Source organism: Tachyglossus aculeatus, chromosome 17, assembly GCF_015852505.1.
Source record: "Tachyglossus aculeatus isolate mTacAcu1 chromosome 17, mTacAcu1.pri, whole genome shotgun sequence".
Taxonomy (NCBI): Eukaryota; Metazoa; Chordata; class Mammalia; order Monotremata; family Tachyglossidae; genus Tachyglossus; species Tachyglossus aculeatus.
The window spans coordinates 40,153,576-40,175,117 of record NC_052082.1 but is presented as its reverse complement, the minus strand read 5'-3'; the positions used below and the strand labels follow the sequence as shown (position 1 = coordinate 40,175,117).

At 42.7% G+C, this 21,542-nt stretch overlaps 1 protein-coding gene across 1 annotated transcript; it reads left to right on the top strand.

Annotated features, from left to right (window-relative positions):
* The first annotated feature begins 1,997 nt into the window (after positions 1-1,997).
* Positions 1,998-12,296, top strand: LOC119939686 (natural killer cells antigen CD94-like). Its single transcript, XM_038759856.1, has 7 exons — positions 1,998-2,080; positions 4,198-4,300; positions 5,012-5,113; positions 5,530-5,589; positions 7,312-7,466; positions 9,726-9,829; positions 12,066-12,296. The coding sequence occupies exons 2-7, from the start codon at positions 4,210-4,212 to the stop codon at positions 12,211-12,213; spliced, it is 660 nt and encodes a 219-aa protein (XP_038615784.1). The 5' UTR covers positions 1,998-2,080; positions 4,198-4,209; the 3' UTR covers positions 12,214-12,296.
* The last annotated feature ends 9,246 nt before the right edge of the window (positions 12,297-21,542 follow it).

The window sequence follows — 21,542 nt, the reverse complement described above, 5'->3', positions numbered from 1 at the left end:
CATCACTGTATTTAACACAGTGGTAAAACTGAATAAAGATTATAGCTCGCTCTTATCTATGTCCTTCTGCTTTTAACTATTAAATATTTGGAAATTTTTGTTCACATTTATCACTCATTAAATTGTAAATGTTTGAGTGTAGGGACAGCAGCTGCCGATGGTGTTGAATCATTACGATGATGATGACCGTGACACAAAAACAAGAATGGTTCAAATCTGCGATGAGTATCATTTGGTAAACTGATAAATACCTTAGATGGTTCTTCTTCCTTAACATTTCCTGGATTTGTTCTTTGTTTCCACCCAAGTAGATACTACTGTTGTTCAAGCTCTTGGCAAAGCATGGTTTCATTACCTGATCAATCGCCTCACTCCCTTCAACGTGCTTCAGAGACTTTCCCCAGTCATTCTATACTGTTACCTTATGTACTGAAACACTGCTGTGTTAGTACCTCTCACTCCTGAAAAACCTCCAATGGGTATCCCCCTCCCACTGTATCAAGCAAAAATCCTAACAATTGTCCTCAAGACTCTCTCCATCTCTCCTAATTTAGCAAATCTTTCTCTTCAACTGCTACTTCCCAACTCTGTGCTCTTTTCCAGCTCACATTTTACCACCACCCTGCTCTCCACTCTACCATCTCTGATCCCTTTCTCACAATGCTTCACAGTCCTTGAACTTCCTCCACTCAACCAAACCACAGCTCTTCCCATCTTCAGAGATCCTCTGAAATCCCACCCTCCTATTGAACACCCTCCCAAATTATTTCACAACACCCTAGGCATGTCACTTCTACAGTCATCACTCATGAATAATGATTGTTTGTGGTATTTATTAAGCACTGACTAAGTGTCAAACACTGTTTTAAGTGCTGGAGTAGATGCAACTTAATTAATAATAATAATAATGATGGCATTTATTAAGCATTTACTATGTGCAAAGCACCATTCTAAGCACTGGGGAGGTTACAAGGTGATCAGGTTGTCCCACGGGGGGCTCACAGTTTTAATCCCCATTTTACAGATGAGGTAATGAGGCACAGAGAAGTTAAGTGACTTGCCCAGTCACACAGCTGATAATTGGTGGAGCTGGGATTTGAACCCATGACCTCTGACTCCAAAGCCTGTGTTCTTTCCACTGAGCCACACTGCTTCTCAGTTAGGTTGGATACAGTCCCTTGTCCCTCACAGGGCTCACATCTGGGCTGGAGTTTCAGACTCCATAACCTGCTTCCTCTACCAAAGACCCTAGAAAATTCCATTTGGAGCAGGAATTTGCCATTTTTAAACCTTGGCATTCTAGTTAATACTTAAATATGATGGCAAATGATGAGGCTGGGCTTAGAATCCAAGTTCTTTGAGTCTGAGGCCCACACTCCACTAGATGACACTGCTTCTCTAGTAGGAACAGACAATTTTAAAATCACAACATTCTAATAAGAAAAGTAAGTTAAACAACTGTAGAAAGCCAGTAGTAGTTCATTCATTCATTAATTCACTCAATCGTATTTATTGAGGGCTCACTGCATGCAGACCACTGTACTAAACACTTGGGAGAGTATGATATAACATTAAGCAGACAAAATCCCTGCCCACAACGAGCTTAGTGTCACCATCCTGGCTCAGAGGTGGGGATATTTATACGCTTATATATAAGACTCTATGCGTATAAGAAATGATGGGAAACATCAGAATCCTGGATTTGATTTAAACTCTATTTCAAAAGATTTTTCCTTATAATTAACCCCTGAAAATGTTGCTATGAGACCTGTAGATAAAGTCAGAGATATGAAAGACCTTTGAGTTCTGAGCAAATACAGTAAGGAGAGCAGACTTCAAACCAGTTACAGTGTGAAGACTTCCTGTGTGTTCCATCCAGAGCTTTGTGCAGTGAAGATATGTTCCGCCCTCAGCCCATTCTGAACAATTGTAACTGAGCCACCAGACTTGCTGTGTCTCTCACTGGGTTTCTCCCTGGGGGACATAGAGCCGGTTGGCTTTCTCAGCTTCTCATCCATCCTTCGGTACTCAGGACCCGACTCTCCTGCCAAAAGTACTGGAAAATCCCTTCTCCGAGCAGGTATTTACCATTCTTACAATTTATTCCTCCCAATAATAATAATAATGATGATGACATTTATTAAGTTCTTACTCCGTGCAAAGCACTGTTCTAAGCACTGGGGAGGATACAAGATTATCAGGTTGTACCACGTGGGGCTCACAGTCTTACTTCCCATTTTACAGATGAGGGAACTGAGGCACAGAGAAGTCAAGCGACTTGCCCAAGGGTTTATTGCAATGCTCTGCATAGAGCAAGTGTGCAATTAATACCAATGACTGATTGATCTATTTAGATTTGGGAAAAGAGGGAGATTACTTAACTCGAAAGAGCTATTAGAGTCTAAGATCATCTCTTTCCATTCGTGTTTCATATATAAATTAGAAATGTGTATGTAGGATGCATTACTTGCATATTCTCTGTAATTTAGTAATACACTGTAGAAGACCATCTGAACACCAAGATATCTAACACACTGATAACCAGGTTATTACCAATTTTTTGTATTGCACTCTCCCCAAGAATACCATTTAACGATTGATATTATCGTGTATGGAAAATCTGCATTTTGAGGAAATATCTGTAATTGCCAGCTCCAAAATTCTTACTGCTTAACGTCTCTCACGATGGTTCAGATCCTAAACTTTCTTATCCCTGCATTTCTACTCTGTCTTCTTAAACCCACAGGGTACCTCCAGCTGCCTTAAATTTATTTCCAGCACCCCGATCGCATCAACCCAACAACGCCCTCTAATTCTTAAACATTTATTTTTACCCTTCCTCAGCACTTGTGGCTATGTGTATAGTTCAATTATTTATTCTAATTATTCTGCTTGTAACAGTTTGCATGCTGGTTTAACCCATTAGATCTCCGTTGGCAAGGAACATCTCTTTCTCTGTTGGGTTTTCTCATGCCCTCAGTACGGTTCATTCAACCCAGTAGTTGTCCAATAAAAATTATTAATACTGGCCTGGTCTGGTAAAGACTGGGGTTTGATCAGGCTGGTAACAACTCCCACGTCTTAAGAATATATTTGATATACTGTGAACAATTGATATGACATTGGATGGGGTGAATATGTGATTGGGAAATGCCTTTTAAGTATCACTTCTACTCCCATTGACTCATTTCTCTATATGTTAAGTCTTGAAGATGGATGAATCACCTGTGGGTTGTCTTCCCTTAAATTGTAAGCGACTTGAGGGGAAGAGCCATAGATTCTACACTTCATTCATATTCCTCATTTATCTGATTCTGGGCCCACCAGTATTTTTCAGGGCAGTTAGGTTCAATACATTTGAAGGAATTTTCCCAACATCTCTACATGTTATTAAATGGAAACTCATAGAATATGCAAAGGATAAAAGTAACCATAATAATGATTCTAATTATTGTCTATAAAGATCATTTAGTAACTTTTCAGCCAGGAGATGATTTGGGAAATAGAGTACACCCATGTATGTACATAAGGAATCTTTTTTTCAAGTTGCCTTCTTTTCTTCTGTTAGTCAGTCTGTCCTTTGTATGCCACCATTCACAAGTGGAATGAAGGAAAGGATGGGGATATCTCTCTTAATAATTCTCAATAAGCTCGATGTGGGCAGGGAATGTGATACATTGCTGTGTTGTACTCTCTCAAGTGCTTAGTACAGTGCTCTGCACACAGTTAGTGTTCAATAAATACTATTGATTGAGTGATTGAATTTGTCTTCCATCATGAAGCTCTGAGGATGGCTAAGACCATGGATTCATTAGGCTGTATCTTTCATGGTGAAAAGATGAGCCTTGTGGTCGCTGTTTTACCTGACTCTTCACTCTCCATAATGCTTCCACCATGATGATGATGATGATGGTATTTGCTAAGCGCTTACTACGTGCCAAGCACTGTTCTAAGCTCTGGGATAGATAGAAGGTAATCAGGTTGTCCCACGTGGGGCTCACAGTCTTAATCACCATTTTACAGATGAGGGAACTGAGGCACAGAGACAGTAAGTGACTTGCCCAAGGTCACAAAGCAGACAAATGGTGGAGCCGGGATTAGAACCCATGACCTCTGACTCCCAAGCCCGAGCTCTTTTCGCTGAGCCACACTGTTTCTATGCCATATTCACATATATGCTGGCCTTACTCTTTGTAGTCCTTTGCAAAGATGAGTGAGCAGAACGTAGTTTATGCAGAGATGAAACAACCCAACCCATCCCAGAAGCAAAAAAGGCAACAAATATATCTGAAGAAAGAAGGTAATGCACATTACGATTTTATATTTACAGAACTAGAATGAAACTAGTAGTAGCAATAGAAGAAATAGTATTTATGAAGGTCTTACTGTGTGCAGAGCACTGGACTAAACACGGGGAAAGAATACATAGGTGAAAATTAGATTCATCCCTGTTCCTTGGGGTGAACTCACAATCTAAAAATAAAAAGGGGTGAGGAGGGCTAATAGACATATAAGGAGAGAAATTCCTTCTTAATTTTTGACCTGATAGAAATGATCATTCACTATGCTATTGATCGCTTCGGGCATCAAAGGGATTATAGACGATGGATGTTGAGTGGGGAACAAATACAATAGCCACCAAAAGTGTAAGTTTATTACTGAAAACAAATTTGACTGCAGGTTCTTTGGAAAATAACATTTTCTCAGTGCAAAGCCTTCAAAGCATGATCACTCGCTGGATTCCGAAGGATGTGGATAATTTCCCTTTTATAGCCGGATCGATCCTGAGGTGGCTTTGAGGTGGAAATCTTGTGCTATTCCAGGGACCCTAAGAGAGTAGCAGTCACCTTTCTGGAGAGCAGATAAGAGGAAAGTGGTAGAGAGGGGTTCCTTTGGAAGAGTCGTTTTTGTCCTTCAGGGCAGATGTTTGCCAATTCTGACCCAGTGAGGAGGAAGGGTGGCCCATTCTGCTTTTCCCTCTGCTTACTGTGTCCCTTTCCCTCATTGCCAGATTCACTGTTTTCTCCCTGGCAGCTCCTGGCTGGGACTCTGGGGGTCCTGAGCCTGGGGCTTATGGCGACTGTGCTAGCACTGGGGAACCTGATGGCAAAACGTAAGTAATATCTGTAAGTAACAAAGTAATGATCTGCCCCAGTACATTATTCCCCTTATGGCCTGGGCTTTGGAGTCAGAGATCATGGGTTCAAATCCCGGCTCCGCCAACTGTCAGCTGTGTGACCTTGGGCAACTTACTTAACTTCTCTTTGCCTCAGCTCCCTCATCTGTAAAATGGGGATTAAGACTGTGAGCCCCCCATGGGACAACCTGATCACCTTGTAACCTCCCCAACACTTAGAACAGTGCTTTGCACATAGTAAGCGCTTAACAAATGCCATTATTATTATTATTCTGAAACAGCATTTCTTTCCCTCTGGAATTGTGGACAGATGACTTAGAATATCGACTTTGTCTTGATCCCATTTTAATCATTGAAATAATAACTAATATTGCTTCTGGTCATGTCTACAGAACCTCCCAACCAAGAATCTGAGAGAATTTCTTCAGTTCCCAACACCACATCCCAGAGAGGTAGGTGTTGGTAACTTTACATTTTTCATTTTCAGATTGAAGGAGATCTTGTTCTTCAAATTCAATCCATATTTCTTGTCCTTTGGCAAGACATGGCTCGTCTCTAGCTCTTCAGTGAAATAGAGTGGATATTAATTGAACTGTGAACCCCAGCTGGGTCAGGAACTATATCCAACCTGATTAACATGTATCTACACCAGTGCTTAGAACAATGCTTGACACATAGTAAGCACTTAAAGTAATAATAATATTGTTTTGTGAATTAAGGTGAAAAACAGACTTTCTGAGCTGGGATTGTGTCTTCCTCCTTTATTCTAGTGTACTTTCCCAAGTGCTTAGCACAGTACTCTGTGCCCAGTAAACACTCAATAAACAACATTGATTTATTGGGAAGACTTTATTTTACCTCACATTCTGAAATAATAATAATAATATTGGTATTTGTTAAGTGCTTACTATATGCCAAGCACTGTTCTAAGTGCTGGGGTAGATACAAGGTAATCAGGTTGTCCCACGTGGGGCTCACAATTATCATCCCCATTTTGCAGATGAGGGAACTGAGGCCCAGAGAAGTGAAGTGACTTGCCCAAGGTCACACAGCTGACGAGTGGCAGAGCCGGGATTCGAACCCATGACCCCTGACTTCAAAGCCCGGGCTCTTTCCACTGAGCCACGCTGCTTCTCTAATGAGAGTTGCACCAATAGAACACCCCAAGAAAAACCTACACAATCATTGCCCCTCTGTCTTCTAGTCCTAGGGAGAAGTTTATGCCTATTATGGAGACAGGAGGGTAAAGGAGAAGCAGATAAAGTTGTGGTGAATGTGTGAAGTCATATGTACAAATGATGTGGAGGACAAAGTTGCTGTCACATCTGTCTTCTCAACCACAATTGCACAGTGTCCTGCCATGGATAGCATCCTATTTGAAAAGGGAGAATATATGGATGAAAATAGCGATATATATATATATATATATATATATATATCCAAGGAACAGAAAAGAAGAACTGGGCATCAGTAGACCAAATTGGCTTCTGATACAGGCTTTATCATTGAACTTCTGTGGGTCCTTGGACTAGTTAATTATTCCACAGCTCAGTTCCTTCATCTGTGAAGTGGGGTTGATAATCCTTGCCTCTCTCTACCTTGCCAGGATGAGGTGAGGATATAAGGACCTAACAGAAGTGAAAGTTTTTTGAAAGTGTGAACTTCCTCTGGAAGTGAGAGGACCTGGGTTCTAATCCTGTCTCTGCCACTTGCTTGCTGTGTGATGATGATAACGATTGTGGTATTTCTTAAGCACTTACTATATACCAAGCACTACACTAAACATTGGGGTTGATAGAAGAAGCAGTGAAGTGACTTGTCCAAGGTCACACGGCAGACAAGTGGCAGAGGCAGGATTAGAACCCAGGTCTTTCTGACTCCAAGGCCCGGGCTCTAGCCACTAGACCACACTGCTTCATTTTGCCTCAGTTTTCTCAGCTGTAAAATGGAGATTCAATATCTATTCCTCCTACTTAGATTGAGAGCCCCAAATGGGACAGGAACTCTGTCTGCCCAGATCATCTTGTATCTGTGCCAGTACTTAGAGCAGTGCTTTTCATATAGTAAGCACTTGACTTTCATTTTATTGTTTTTATTATAGCACTTTTATTATTATTATTATTAAAATTATTGTGATGTAAAATGATGAATCATATTTTCTTTTCTATTTCTAGAATGTTACCCTGCCTCTTGTCCAGAGAATTGGATCTGGGACAGAAATAGCTGTTACTACATTTCTAAAGAAAGCAGATCTTGGAAAGACAGTCAAATGGACTGCAAGAATAAGAATTCCTGTCTCCTGAAGATAGATGACAGGGAAGAGTTGGAAGTGTGTTCTCTCATTCATTCATTCATTCATTCAATTGTATTTGTTGAGCGCTTACTGTGTGCAGAGCACTGTACTAAGCGCTCGGGAAGTACAAGTTGGCAACGTATAGAGACAGTTCCTACCCAACAGTGGGCTCACAGTCTAGAAATTCATATTTGAATTTCTAATTTCTGGTGTATATTGGTGGAGTAGACTATGTGTTCAATTAATAGTCTACAATTCTTCATTTTTGACTGTTCTGAGCCATCCACTGAGTGACTGATCTACAATGGGCTTATAATACCACCTATCAGATCTGCCGCTTCCCAGATGTTAAGGAGATTTCTCTATTTATTTAGCAACAGCACAGAAATATTATGATGATCAATAAGATAATGGGAATAGCAATTTAGCTCATAATCATTTTCCAATACCCAAATGCTGGGTTTCCCTTAAACAAATCTGAGGCTCTGATGAGATGGCTTTAATTTATGGAGATTAATAAGAATATTATAATATTCACACCAATGACCTCTCTGCTCTAGCACCTATGCTACCTTCTATTTTCACTGCTTGTAAATAGATTTGTATGTCTGCTTTCCCAACTAGAGAAGCAGCGTGGCTCAGTGGAAAGAGCCCGGGCTTTGGAGTCAGAGGTCATGGGTTCAAATCCCGGCTCCGCCAATTGTCAGCTGTGTGACTTTGGGCAAGTCACTTCACTTCTCTGGGCCTCAGTTCCTTCATCTGGAAAATGGGGATTAAGACTGTGAGCCCCCTCCATGGGACAACCCGATCACCTTGTAACCTTCCCAGCGCTTAGAACAGTGCTCTGCACATAGTAAGCGGTTAATAAATGCCATCATCATCATTATTATTGTAGTCTCCTTCAAGTTCAGAAACATGAATGCTACTTCTGTTGTATTCAAGATTTCAGTTTAGAACTCTGCTTTCAATAGGCGCTCCATCAATTTCACTGACAATGATGAAATGAGAATAACTGGGAGAAATCGTCCAGACTCCACGAAAGAGGTGAACTCTAAGAGCTTAGTGGCCAGTCTAAATCTCCATCCCATTTCTGGAGAACAGAGCCTGAGACTGCCGATACAGTGAAAATTACTCCTCCTCCAACCCCATCACCCCACACACCCTGGTTAAACTCATATCCCATGCCCAGTCTATATTCGCACCTGGAAGAGTTATAATCCTGCTTTGGTCTCAGGGAAGAGATGGTAATAGTGGTGTTTGCCAAGCACTGTGCTAAACTTTGGAATCGATACAAAATAATCAGGTCAGACACAGTCCCTGTCCTTCATGGGGCTCATGGTCTAAATGGGAGAGAGAACTGGTATTGCTTCCCCAGTTTGCAAATGAAGAAACTGAAGCTTGGAGAAGTGAAGTGGTTTACTCAAGACCATTCAAGTGGCAGAGGTAGGATCAAAGGAATCTCTGGCCTTCACTATTTCCTCTAGGCTATGCTCCTTCCCTGAAGAGTGGCTTTCAAGAACTACCTAACATTATTAGATTGTTCATTCTTTAGGTAAAAGAAGTCCATTGGTTAGGTTCACAGTGGAATATACATTAATCTCATCCTCATTCAGAGTTTCCCAACTCTGGTCTCAATTACTTTTTCCTTGTCTGATGTCCACAATTTAACCCTTACTCTCAATTTTTCATCTGCAACATGATTTGTATGGCTTTTACACCCTGGCAGGCAGCTTTAATGCATCCAGTATCTATAAAACTCTTCTATCAGTTCAATGTATGTTCAAGTATATATGTCTAGTATTTTCTGCCATGGAGGGAAAACTCCTGGAGAGTAGTGTGAGTCTTTAAAGAGTTTGTAGGTCCAATTATAGCCTGACAGTTATTTCAAGCATTTTGCTCTTGGTTATCAATAGGTTATTTTCCCCTCAGTGTCCTCCTGAGGTACGCTGCCCTTCAGAAGCAGTGTGGCCTAGTGAAAAGAGAACAGATCTAGGAGTCAGAGGACCTGGATTCTAATCCCAGCTCCACCGTTGCCTTCTGTGTGACTTTGGGCAAGTTACTTACTGTCTCTGTGTTTCACTTTCCTCATCAGCAAAATGGGGATTCAGTGCCTAGTCCCTCTCCTGCTTAAGATTGTGGCCCAAGAACTGTGTCTGTCCTTTTTAACTTGGATTTCCCCAGTGCTTAGTACAATGGTTGGCACATAGCAAGCACTTTGGTCTCATGTCACTACTATTATTATAAAAGAGCAGAGCAGGAAATATTTTTCGTGATTTCTTTTTTGTTTCCAATCAGAATTTCTTGAAACATTTGAAATCGTACTACTGGATTGGACTGATTCATAACGGCCCAACTGAATCTTGGCTGTGGGAAGATGGTACTGCTCTTTGCCCTGATCTGTAAGTCTCTATCCTCAGAGTACATATTTCCTGAACCTGGCCTGTGGTGTCTCTCCCAGTTGAACTAGGGGAACGAGGAGGATGCCTCCAATGCCCAGGGATATTGATGTGAGTAGAACAGCAAAGCAACCACAATCCAACTTTGAAATCCAAAATGGATGACAGAAAGAGAGAGGTTTAGGTTTGTGCGTTCATCCCATTCTGAGGACACATCCACAGTGCCTCTCCCCCCACTCAGAAAATGTCTCTCCCTCCCTGTGACATGAATGAAAATGCAAACTCTTCTCCATTCTTTGAGACATTTTAGTGACTGGAAAAGAAGAAAATGTGTGAAAAGAAGGATCCTTTCACCTTTCCCATACTAATTCAGGAGTCCTCATCATATATAGAAGCAGTGGGGCTCAGTGGAAAGAGCCCGGGCTTGGGAGTCAGGGGTCACGGGTTCAAATCCTGGCTCCGCCACTTGTCAGCTGGGTGACTTTGGGCAAGTCACTTAACTTCTCTGGACCTCAGTTACCTCATCTGTAAAATGGGGATGAAGACTGTGAGCCCCATGGGGGACAACCTTATCACTTTGTATCCTCCCCAGCGCTTAGAACAGTGCTTTGCACATAGTAAGCACTTAATAAATGCCATCATCATCATTATTATTATTATATGGATTAAACACTCACTTTCTTCAATTTCCACAACTTTATCAACACAAATCTTGTGACCTTGAACAAGAGTTCAATCAATCTGCCATTATTCCTTACTGAGAACTGACTGTATTCAGAACATTGTACTAAGTTCTTGGAAAAGTACAAAAGTGTTTGGAGGCATGATCTCTGCCTCAGGGGACCTTACAATCTAGCAAGGAAGATAGTCACTAAAATAATTTGCAGATGGGTAGTGAAGGAAGACTGTATATGCATGTGAATTAGTATTTTAATAAAAGGGAATGAAAGATGCACAGAAGTACAACTGGTATCTCCTCTAGTCTCTATGTTCCTCTAGGCTGTAAACTCATTGTGGGCAAGGAATGTGTCTGTTCATTGTTACAGAGTACTCTCCAAAGCACTTAGTACAGTGCTCTGCTCCCAGTAAGTGCTGAATCCAAACGATTGACTGACTGACTGCGAATACAGAAATGCAGACCTGAGCTGAGAAGGTCTAGGATCTGGCTCTGGATCAAGGTCTGTGTGACCTTGGGCAAGTCACTTAATTTTTTTGTGCCTCAATGTAGTGTAAAATGGACATTGAGAATGTGAGCCCTCTGTGGGGTAGGAGCTGTGCCTGACATGATTATTTTGAATCTACCCCAGCCCTTATTATAGTGTCTGGCACATAGTAGGTGCTTAGCACAGTGCTCTGCACACAGTAAGTGCTTAATAAATATGATTGAATGAATGAATGCTCAACAGATACCCTAAGAAAAGTTCTGAGAAGAATAATTAATAGGGGAAGTTGTCCTGGAGGAGGTGTGATTTCAGAAAGTTTTAAAGATGCACACAGTAAGTGCTTAATAAATACAATTGAATGAATGAATGCTCAACAGATACCCCAAGAAAAATTCTGAGAAGAATAATTAATAGGGGAAGTTGTTCTGGAGGAGGTGTGATTTCAGAAAGTTTTAAAGATGCACACAGTAAGTGCTTAATATGATAGAATGAATGAATGCTCAACAAATACCCTAAGAAAAGTTCTGAGAATAATTAATAGGGGAAGTTGTCCTGGAGGAGATGTGATTTCAGAAAGTTTTAAAGTTGGGGAGAGCTGTGTTCTAACAGATTTGAAGGGGAAAGAAGTTTCAGACAAGAGATAAGAGGGCCTAGGTGGGAGAGATGAGACTGAGCACATTTAGTAGGTCAGATTGAGAAGGGAGAAGTGTGAAGGTGCTACTTCCTGCACAGTCTAAACAGTAGTCAAAGGGAGTAGTCAAAGGGAGTCACAAGAGGGGTGAGAAAGGCAGGGCCGGTTGGGATTGGGTGGGTAGAACTGGCTCAGGGTGGCCAGTTGGTGAGAACGACTTTTACAAATTAAGTCTGTGGTGTGTTTGGCATGTTGTTCCCACATGATCAGAGGCAATACCCACCCCATGCCAGAACTTCTCTCTGCAATTTTTAATCTGTTGGTGTAAAAAAAGCTTGAAAGTCAGCCATTTTTGTTTGAACTGTTTATAAAAATCATCTTTAGCAGTTGACAATGCTACTCCGTTCCTTGAACGTTAGACATAATATGTCTTTCTTTTTCACAGGTCGTCGAAGATAGAGCGATTCCCTAGAAGCAAATGTGTGTATTATGGATTGGAAAACGAATTTTTACATGAAAACTGTTCTTCTTCAGTGTTTTATATTTGTGAACAAAGTACTAGTTATTCTTCTGATGAAAAACACAAATGCTGACTCAAAAATCACTAAAAATTATGTGATTGAAAATCTTCATTTCAAAGAATTCCTATAATGCTCCAAACAACTCTATTGTCTCTGGAAATGTACATTATTCTAGACTATTGTTTAGAATCTCATAAACATCAGTGGATTATTGTGATGAAGATATATGAGAGCATGTTGTTCAGATTAAGGAATAACTGATTTGATCTATCAAATTACTCACAGTTACAAGGCTATTCTTCAGATAATGAGTGTTTCTCCTCAGTGACTGCCATCTATAACTTTATTCATGAAGAATTTATGGAAACCATAGGAAAATGTAAACCATTCATTATTACTCTACTTCTTATAATTAAAAACTGTAGCTAAGCAAGAATTATTATTGAGAGTGTTTATAAATAATAAAATTTTGCATTTCTTCCTCAAGTTTCTAGTAACTCCCATCCTTCTGATTGGAAGGCTTTCTTTGATGAGCTTGTTTGTTGTACCTAAAGGATTTTGGTTTGATGGAAGAAATAACTTACATTGATATTCAGGAGTAGCACAATCAAGACCCAGTTAGTATATCTAAAGTAAATTTACATTATTAGAGGTATATGAAGAGTATGAGAGTGGATGAGTGAATATTATTATACTTGCTAAGTTCTTTTTTATGGTATTTGGTAAGTGCTATGTGCCAGGTAGTGTATTGAGCGCTGGGATAGATACAAGATAATCATTTCAGAAGAAACAAGTGAAGCAAGTGAAATTTCAATCATCTGGCATATATGAATTTGGCCCATGTTTGTTTGTATGTTTATATGTTTGTACAATATGCGTAATATGTTTGTACATAAATATGTTTGTGCATATTTATTACTCTATTTATTTATTTATTTATTTATTTTACTTGTACATGTCTATTCTATTTATTTTATTTTGTTAGTAAGTTTGATTTTGTTCTCTGCCTCCCCCTTTTAGACTGTAAGCCCACTGTTGGGTAGGGACTGTCTCTATATGTTGCCAATTTGTACTTCCCAAGCACTTAGTACAGTGCTCTGCACACAGTAAGTGCTCAATAAAGATGATTGATTGGCCCAGGAATTCCAACATATTCTCCAAATCATGGAAGAGAAAGAGAAGAGAAAAGAGGAAGAGGCAGAAAAGGAGGAGAAGGAAGAAACAGAAGAGGTGGTGGTGGAGGAAGACAGAAAAATGGAGTTGGAGAAGGAGAATGTGGAGGAGGATAAAGAGAAAAAGGAAGAGAAAGAGGAGGAGGAGGAGGGTGAAAATGGGGACATGGATGAGGTGGAGAGTTCCAGGTCCAGAGCCAATATTAATGTGCTGTAGCCTAGGGATCCCGTGCCTGAGGTTTGGGAAATTATGCCCTGAGGGGGGAGAAGGTGGTGGACAGAGGTTGAAGAGAAGGGTGTTTGGTTGGTTGGGTGTGAAATTTCCTCCATGGGAAGACCAGGGTACACTGCCAGGGTGGGGCATAAACACAATACCGGCCTCCCCCGGGAGCAATGGCGTCTCCCCCAATGCCAAGCCTGCACCCAACCTCCCATCCCCCCCAACCCCCAACAGCCACAGGAAATCCGGCCCCACCACCACTCCCAGGATCCCTCAGCCAGCCCCATCCAAATGGCTCACGTACTTTGGCATCAGCCAGCCCATCTACATTGCAGGCATCCTCTGATACCAGCCATCAGCATCCACGTCGCTCCCTCTCTTTGACAATAGCCAACGCCATCCACATCACTCCCAGACTTGAACCTCAGCAAACCCTGAGAAGTAACGTGACCTAGTTGGTTAGACCACGGGCCTGGGAATCAGAAGGACCTGGGTTCTAATCCCGGCTCCACTAATTGTCCGTTGGGTGACCTTGGGTACGTCACTTAATGCCCCCGTGCTTTGGTTACCTCATCTATAAAATGAGAATTAGGAATGTGAGCTCCATGTGGGACGTGGGCTATGCCCATCCCTCAGCCCTACAGCACTTAGGTGCATATGAGTAATTTCTTTATTCATATTAATGTCTGTTTCCCCCTCTTGACTGTAAGCTTGCTGTGTGCAGGGATGTGTCTACAAATTCTGTTACATTGTACGCTCCCAAGTGCTTAGTAAGGTTCACTGAACACAGTTAGTGCTCAATAAATAATAATAATAATAATGTTGGTATTTGTTCAGCTCTTACTATGTGCCAGGCATTGTTCTAATAATGATGGCATCTGTGAAGCACTTACTATGTGCAAAGCACTGTTCTAAGTGCTGGAAAGGATAGAAGGTGATCAGGTTGTCCCAAGAAGCACTGTTCTAAGCTCTGGGATAGGTACAAGTTTGGCCCATCGGGGGCTGACAGTCTTCATCCCCATTTTACAAATGAAGTCACTGAGGCACAGAGAAATTAAGTGACTTGCCCAAGGTCACACACACAGCTGGCAAGTGGCAGAGTTGGGATTTAAACCCCTGACCTCTGACTCCCTAGCCCGGGTTCTTAATTGATTGATAAATACCATTGATTAATCAGGTTGAACACATTCCATGTCCCATTTGGGTCTCACTGTATTAATCCCCATTTTACAGAAGAGGTAACAGAGGCACAGAGAGGTTAAGCACTTTCTATGTGCCAAGCACTGTATTAAGTGCTGGGGTAGATCATCATCATCATCAATCGTATTTATTGAGTGCTTACTATGTGCAGAGCACTGTACTAAGCGCTTGGGAAGTACAAATTGGCAACATATAGAGACAGTCCCTACCCAACAGTGGGCTCACAGTCTAAAAGGGGGAGACAGAGAACAAAACCAAACATACTAACAAAATAACATAAATAGAATAGATATGTACAAATAAAATAAATAAATAAATAAATAGAGTAATAAATATGTACAAACATATATACATATATACAGGTGCTCTGGGGAAGGGAAGGAGGTAAGATGGGGGGGATGGGGAGGGGGACGAGGGGTAGAGGAAGGATGGGGCTCAGTCTGGGAAGGCCTCCTGGAGGAGGTGAGCTCTCAGTAGGGCCTTGAAGGGAGGAAGAGAGCTAGCTTGGCGGATGGGCAGAGGGAGGGCATTCCAGGTCCGGGGGATGACGTGGGCCGGGGGTCGATGGCAGGACAGGCGAGAACGAGGTACGGTGAGGAGATTAGCGGCGGAGGAGCGGAGGGTGCGGGCTGGGCTGGAGAAGGAGAGAAAGGAGGTGAGGTAGGAGGGGGCGAGGTGATGGAGAGCCTTGAAGCCCAGGGTGAGGAGTTTCTGCCTGATGCGCAGATTGATTGGTAGCCACTGGAGATTTTTGAGGAGGGGAGTGATATGCCCAGAGCGTTTCTGGACAAAGATAATCCGGGCAGCAGCATGAAGTATGGATTGAAGTGGAGAGAGACACGAGGATGGGAGATCAGAGAGAAGGCTGATGCAGTAGTCCAGACGGGATAGGATGAGAGCTTGAATGAGCAGGGTAGTGGTTGGGATGGAGAGGAAAGGGCGGATCTTGGCAATGTTGTGGAGCTGAGACCGGCAGGTTTTGGTCACGGCTTGGATGTGAGGGGTAAATGAGAGAGCGGAGTCGAGGATGACACCAAGGTTGCGGGCTTGTGAGACGGGAAGGATGGTAGTGCCGTCAACAGAGATGGGAAAGTCAGGGAGAGGGCAAGGTTTGGGAGGGAAGACAAGGAGTTCAGTCTTGGACATGTTGAGCTTTAGGTGGCGGGCAGACATCCAAATGGAAATGTCCTGAAGGCAGGAGGAGACGCGAGCCTGGAGAGAGGGGGAGAGAGCAGGGGCAGAGATGTAGATCTGGGTGTCATCAGCGTAGAGATGATAGTTGAAGCCGTGGGAGCGAATGAGGTCACCAAGGGAGTGCGTGTAGATTGAGAACAGAAGGGGACCAAGCACTGAACCTTGGGGAACCCCCACAGTAAGAGGATGGGAGGGGGAGGAGGAGCCTGCAAAAGAGACTCAGAAAGAACGACCGGAGAGGTAAGAGGAGAACCAGGAGAGGACGGAGTCTGTGAAGCCAAGGTCAGATAGCGTGTTGAGAAGAAGGGGGTGGTTCACAGTGTCAAAGGCAGCTGAGAGGTCGAGGAGGATTAGGACAGAGTATGAGCCGTTGGATTTGGCAAGCAGGAGGTCATTGGTGACCTTTGAGAGGGCAGTTTCCGTGGAATGTAGGGGACGGAAGCCAGACTGGAGGGGGTCGAGGAGAGAGTTGTTGTTGAGGAATTCTAGGCAGCGAGTGTAGACAACTCGTTCAAGGAATTTGGAAAGGAATGGTAGGAGGGATATGGGGCGATAACTAGAAGGTGAGGTGGGGTCAAGAGAGGGTTTTTTTAGGATGGGAGAGACATGGGCATGTTTGAAGGCAGAGGGGAAGGAACCAGTGGAGAGTGAGCGGTTGAAGATGGAAGTTAAGGAGGGGAGAAGGGATGGAGCGAGAGATTTCATGAGATGAGAGGGAATGGGGTCAGAAGCACAGGTGGCCGGAGTAGCACTTGAGAGGAGGGAGGAGAGCTCCTCTGAGGATACTGCTGGGAAGGATGGGAGAGTAGCAGAGAGTATTGAGAGCCGGGGGGATGGAGAAAGGGGGGAAGAGACTTTGGGGAGGTCGGACCTGATGGATTTAATTTTGTTAATGAAGTAGGAGGCCAGATCGTTGGGGGTGAGGGAAGGAGGAGGGGGAGGAACCGGGGGCCTGAGAAGGGAGTTGAGTGTATGGAAGAGCTGGCGGGGGTGATGGGCATGGGTGTCAACAAGGGAGGAGAAATAGTTTTGTCTGGCAGAAGAGAGGGCTGAGTTCAGGCAGGAAAGGATAAACTTGAAGTGAACGAGGTTGGCATGGTGTTTAGACTTTCGCCAGCAGCGTTCGGCAGCTCGAGCATAAGAGCGAAGGAGGCGGACAGTGGCAGTGATCCAGGGCTGTGGGTTAGTGGTGCGAGAGCGGCAAAGAGAAAGGGGAGCGAGTGAGTCTAGCTGAGTAGAAAGGGTAGAGTTGAGAGCAGTAATCTGATCATCAAGACTGGGTAGAGAGGAGAGGGCGGCGAGGTGGGGTGTGAGGCGCTCCGAAAGATGGGTGGGGTCCAGAGAGCAGAGATCTCTGTGAGGGAGTAATACGGATTTACAGGGGAAAGGAGTGTGAGTGAGGAGGCAGGTGAGAAGATTAAGATCAGAGAGAGGGATTACAGAGTTGGTGAGGGTGGATGCAAGATAAACAGACTGGGCATAGTCCCTGTCTCACATGAGACTCACAGCCTAAGTAGGAGAGAATAGCATTTAATCCCCTCTTTCTAGGTACGGAGGACTGAGGCACAAAAAATGTAAGTGACCTATCCAAGGTCACACAGCTGACAAGTAGCAGAGCCAGGATTAGAACCCAGTCCTTTGTCTCCTAAACCTGTGCTAATTCTACTAAACCATAATGCTTCCCAGTGAATGATATGATGTGTTGCTTTATAGGGTAAATGGAAAATAGAAACAAAAATCTGAAAATACTCTTAGGTTACATTATGTTGCCAACTTGTACTTCCCAAGCGCTTAGTATAGTGCTCTGCACACAGTAAGCACTCAATAAATACGATTGAATGAATGAATGAATGAATTCAGGGTTGAGAGCAGGAAGGAGACATAAAAATAGATGTCCTAAGCCAATTAATATTTAACCAAGAAACAAAGGAAATTAGAAGATGCTTCCAAATATGTGAGTCAAAATTACAACCAGGGGTCAAGAGAGGAATCAGACAAAATCAATCAATCGTATTTATTGAGCGCTTACTGTGTGCAGAGAACTGTACTAAGCGCTTGGGAAGTACAAGTTGGCAACATACAGAGATGGTCCCTACCCAACAGTGGGCTCACAGTCTAGAAGGGGGAGACAGAGAACAAAACAAAACATATTAGCAAAATAAAATAAATAGAATAGATATGTGAAAGTAAAAAAAAAAAAAATATATATATATATATATATATATATATATATATATATATATATATATATATATATAAATGACCCTCAACACCAGCGAGCCATGATATTCTTAGATCAAACTCCAATCCCAAATCACTTTCTCACAAGAAATGATACTCAGTACCGTGGGCGGAATTATAATTACATTTCACCTTCCATCACAAGAAGCTGCAACTGAACTTCTCTATAATTGTAAGACTTGTATTTGCCACGTGCACCCTGTTGAGAAGTTTCTCCAGCATCACCTACAAACCATAGTCCGATTCACATGGCTCAGTGGAAAGAGCCTGGGCTTTGGAGTCAGAGGCCATGGGTTCAAATCCCGGCTCTGCCAATTGTCAGCTGTGTGACTTTGGGCAAGTCACTTCACTTCTCTGTGCCTCAGTTCCCTCAGCTGTAAAATGAGGATGAAAACTGTGAGCCCCCCGTGGGACAACTTGATCACCTTGTAACCTCCCCAGCGCTTAGAACAGTGCTTTGCACATAGGAAGCGCTTAATAAATGCCATTATTATTATTATTAAAGAAGATTCCCAATGTGATTCTTGAATGCCGTCAACTAACAGCACCGAAGCAAAGTTCATAGCAACACAGCTTCTCTGGGTGGGACATGTGAGATGAATGGATGACAGCAGGAAAGCCAATTAGCTGCTGGGTGGGCAACTGAAATGGCACACACAAACCAGGCTAACAAAAACTGTTTCTTCATTCATCCATTCATTCATTCGTTCATTTAATCAATCATATTGAGTGTTTACAATGTGGAGAGCACTGTACTAATACAAAATCCAACAACAGTTTCAACAGTTTCTCATCTGTTGGTATCTACCCCAGCACTTTACGCAGTGCTCCGCAGACCCCCAAATTACGGTTATTATTACAAACGATATGAAGACGTATTAAAGCAGAGTTTGTCACAATGTACTACGGGATAGAGCTGTTGGAAGTCAATGCAGGAGAAAGAGCAGCCTGGTGATCAGGGTCGTATCAAGTTGGAGTCTTAGGGGCTGCCAGCCCAGCCCTGGGTAAGGAAGGGTCCTGGATTCATAGGACCAACCCCCTATATTACATTCAATCCCTGCAGGGAAGTCTGTTTAAATGAATGCCTCACTTACTATCACTGCTGCGCATACTCAGAGTGCTGCGATCTACAATGGCGATCCATTACCGTGAGAGAGGGCCACCTGCCCAATCCACACTGACACTTGAGTGAAGGGAGGCGTTGTGTTGACCGAAGGACTTAGAAGCTGAGGTTAGCAGGGGTTGGTGAATTTGAACATGAGCAAGACATTGGGAGTGGGGAGGGTTAGAGTGTGGGAAAGTGAGTGAGAAGTTTGCTAGAGAGAAACAAGGATAATTCTTGCATTTGTTGAGCATTAACTGTGCACTGGGGCAGATCAGAAACAGTTGACGGGCCATGGGGGCTTACAGTCTAAGGGGAAGGGAGAACAAATATTTAATCTCCATTTTGTAGGGAGGTGAGGCAGAAAAAAAGGCCAGTAACTTTCCTAAGGTCACAGAGTAATCAAGCGGAAATACTGGGATTAGGGAAGCAGCGTGGCTCAGTGGAAAGAGCCCAGGCTTGGGAGTCAGACATCATGGGTTCAAATCCCGGCTCCGCCAATTGTCAGCTGTGTGACTTTGGGCAAGTCACGTCACTTCTCTTTACCTCAGTAAAACGAGGATGAAGACTGTGAGCCCCGCTTGGGACAATCTGATCACCTTATATTCTCCCCAGCGCTTAGAACAGAGCACACAGTAAGCACTTAACGAGTGCCATTATTATTATCATCATTATTATTATTAGAAACCAAATCCTCTAACCCCCAGGCCCTGCAGTCTTTCCACTAGGCCACACTGCTTCTGACCTAAGGATAGGAGGAATACCGAAGAGAGATGGAGGGACAGAGCCCCTAAGAGGGGTCTGCTTCAAGTTGCTCAAAGTTAGACCACATTCCTGACACCTCTGTGCATTTTGGGCATTTAATGTTCACCCACCCTCAGCCCCACAACACTTATGTACGTATCTCTAAATTATTTATTTATATGAATGTCTGTCTCCTGCTCAAGATTATATGTTTGCTGTGGGCAGGGAATGTGCCTACCAACTCTGTTGTACTTTCCCAAGCACTTTGAAGTGTTCTGTACACAGCAAATGCTCAATAAATACCGTTGATTGATTGATAGATAACGAACATGACCAGTCCGTGGTCGCAACTTACCGTGTTGAAATTGCATCGTTTCAGGTTGGGAATCAGTGTGATATTAAAAAAAAAAAATTTTCTCCAAATCTGTAGTTTACCGTAGCCACCTTTATCGCTACATGTAGTTGCTACTTCGTTCTTCAAGTATAATCCATGCTGATGACTTGACAGCTCCAAAAGAGCAGAAGGAGTTTAACACTCTGAGGTCAGTCTCTAATAAATTATCAATGAGGAATCGATGAACACATTTGATATGCAAGAATGTACATAGGTGCCAAAAGAGAATGACTGGTATGTAACTACAGTGAGTCTCCTATTCATTCATTGTTGGGGCATTATCATCAAATAGTAACTATCTGGCTTAAAGAACTCAAGAATAGTGACAATATTATAGACAAAGCAAGATAAGCAACCAGAGAACACAAGAAATACTTAATGGTCCTGGCCCAGAGACAGAGACTTTTGTTTGCTCTAAATAGAGATTACCCGCATGCATTAAGGGATTGGAATTTCATGACCCTGCACTTTTTCTGAACATTTTTTAAAGAGCTTCTCCTTCGTAAACACCTCCTATAAGATAGTTACTATGAAGCCTGTAGGTCAAAGAGATGAAAGACCCTTGAGCCCTGAGTAAATACTGTAGGGAGAGCAGACTTCAAACCAGTGGCAGTGTGAGGGCTTCCTGTGTGTTCCATCCGGAGCTTTTTGCAGTGAAGAAATGTTCCGTCCTCAGCTCATTTTGAACAACTGCCACCGAACTGCCAGACAGACACAGTTTCTCACTGGGTTTCTCTCTGAGGGACATAGAGCTGTTTTGCCTCCTCAGCTTCTCGTTCATCCCTCAAACTCCAGAACCTTCGTTTTCTGCCAGAGTCATCTGAAAATCCCTTCTCAGAGCAGGTATTTGCCATTTTTACTTTAACTCTTTAGTTTGATTTGGGAAATGAGGGAGAATACTGAACTCTAAAGACATGTTAGGTTTGGCTTCCTTGGGGCAGTTTGGGAAATATCTAAGGAAAGAGGTTTAATTATTGTGCCTTGAAAGCACATATGAAATCTGGAGACACTGTGATAGAGAGGGTAGCATTGAGATAAAAGTTTATCCTGAGAAGGCCCTGTTAGTATAGATTCTTCCCCAGTTTATTACTTTGTTTTGCATGTTAGCTCAAAAATGTATTGTTACAGACAGAT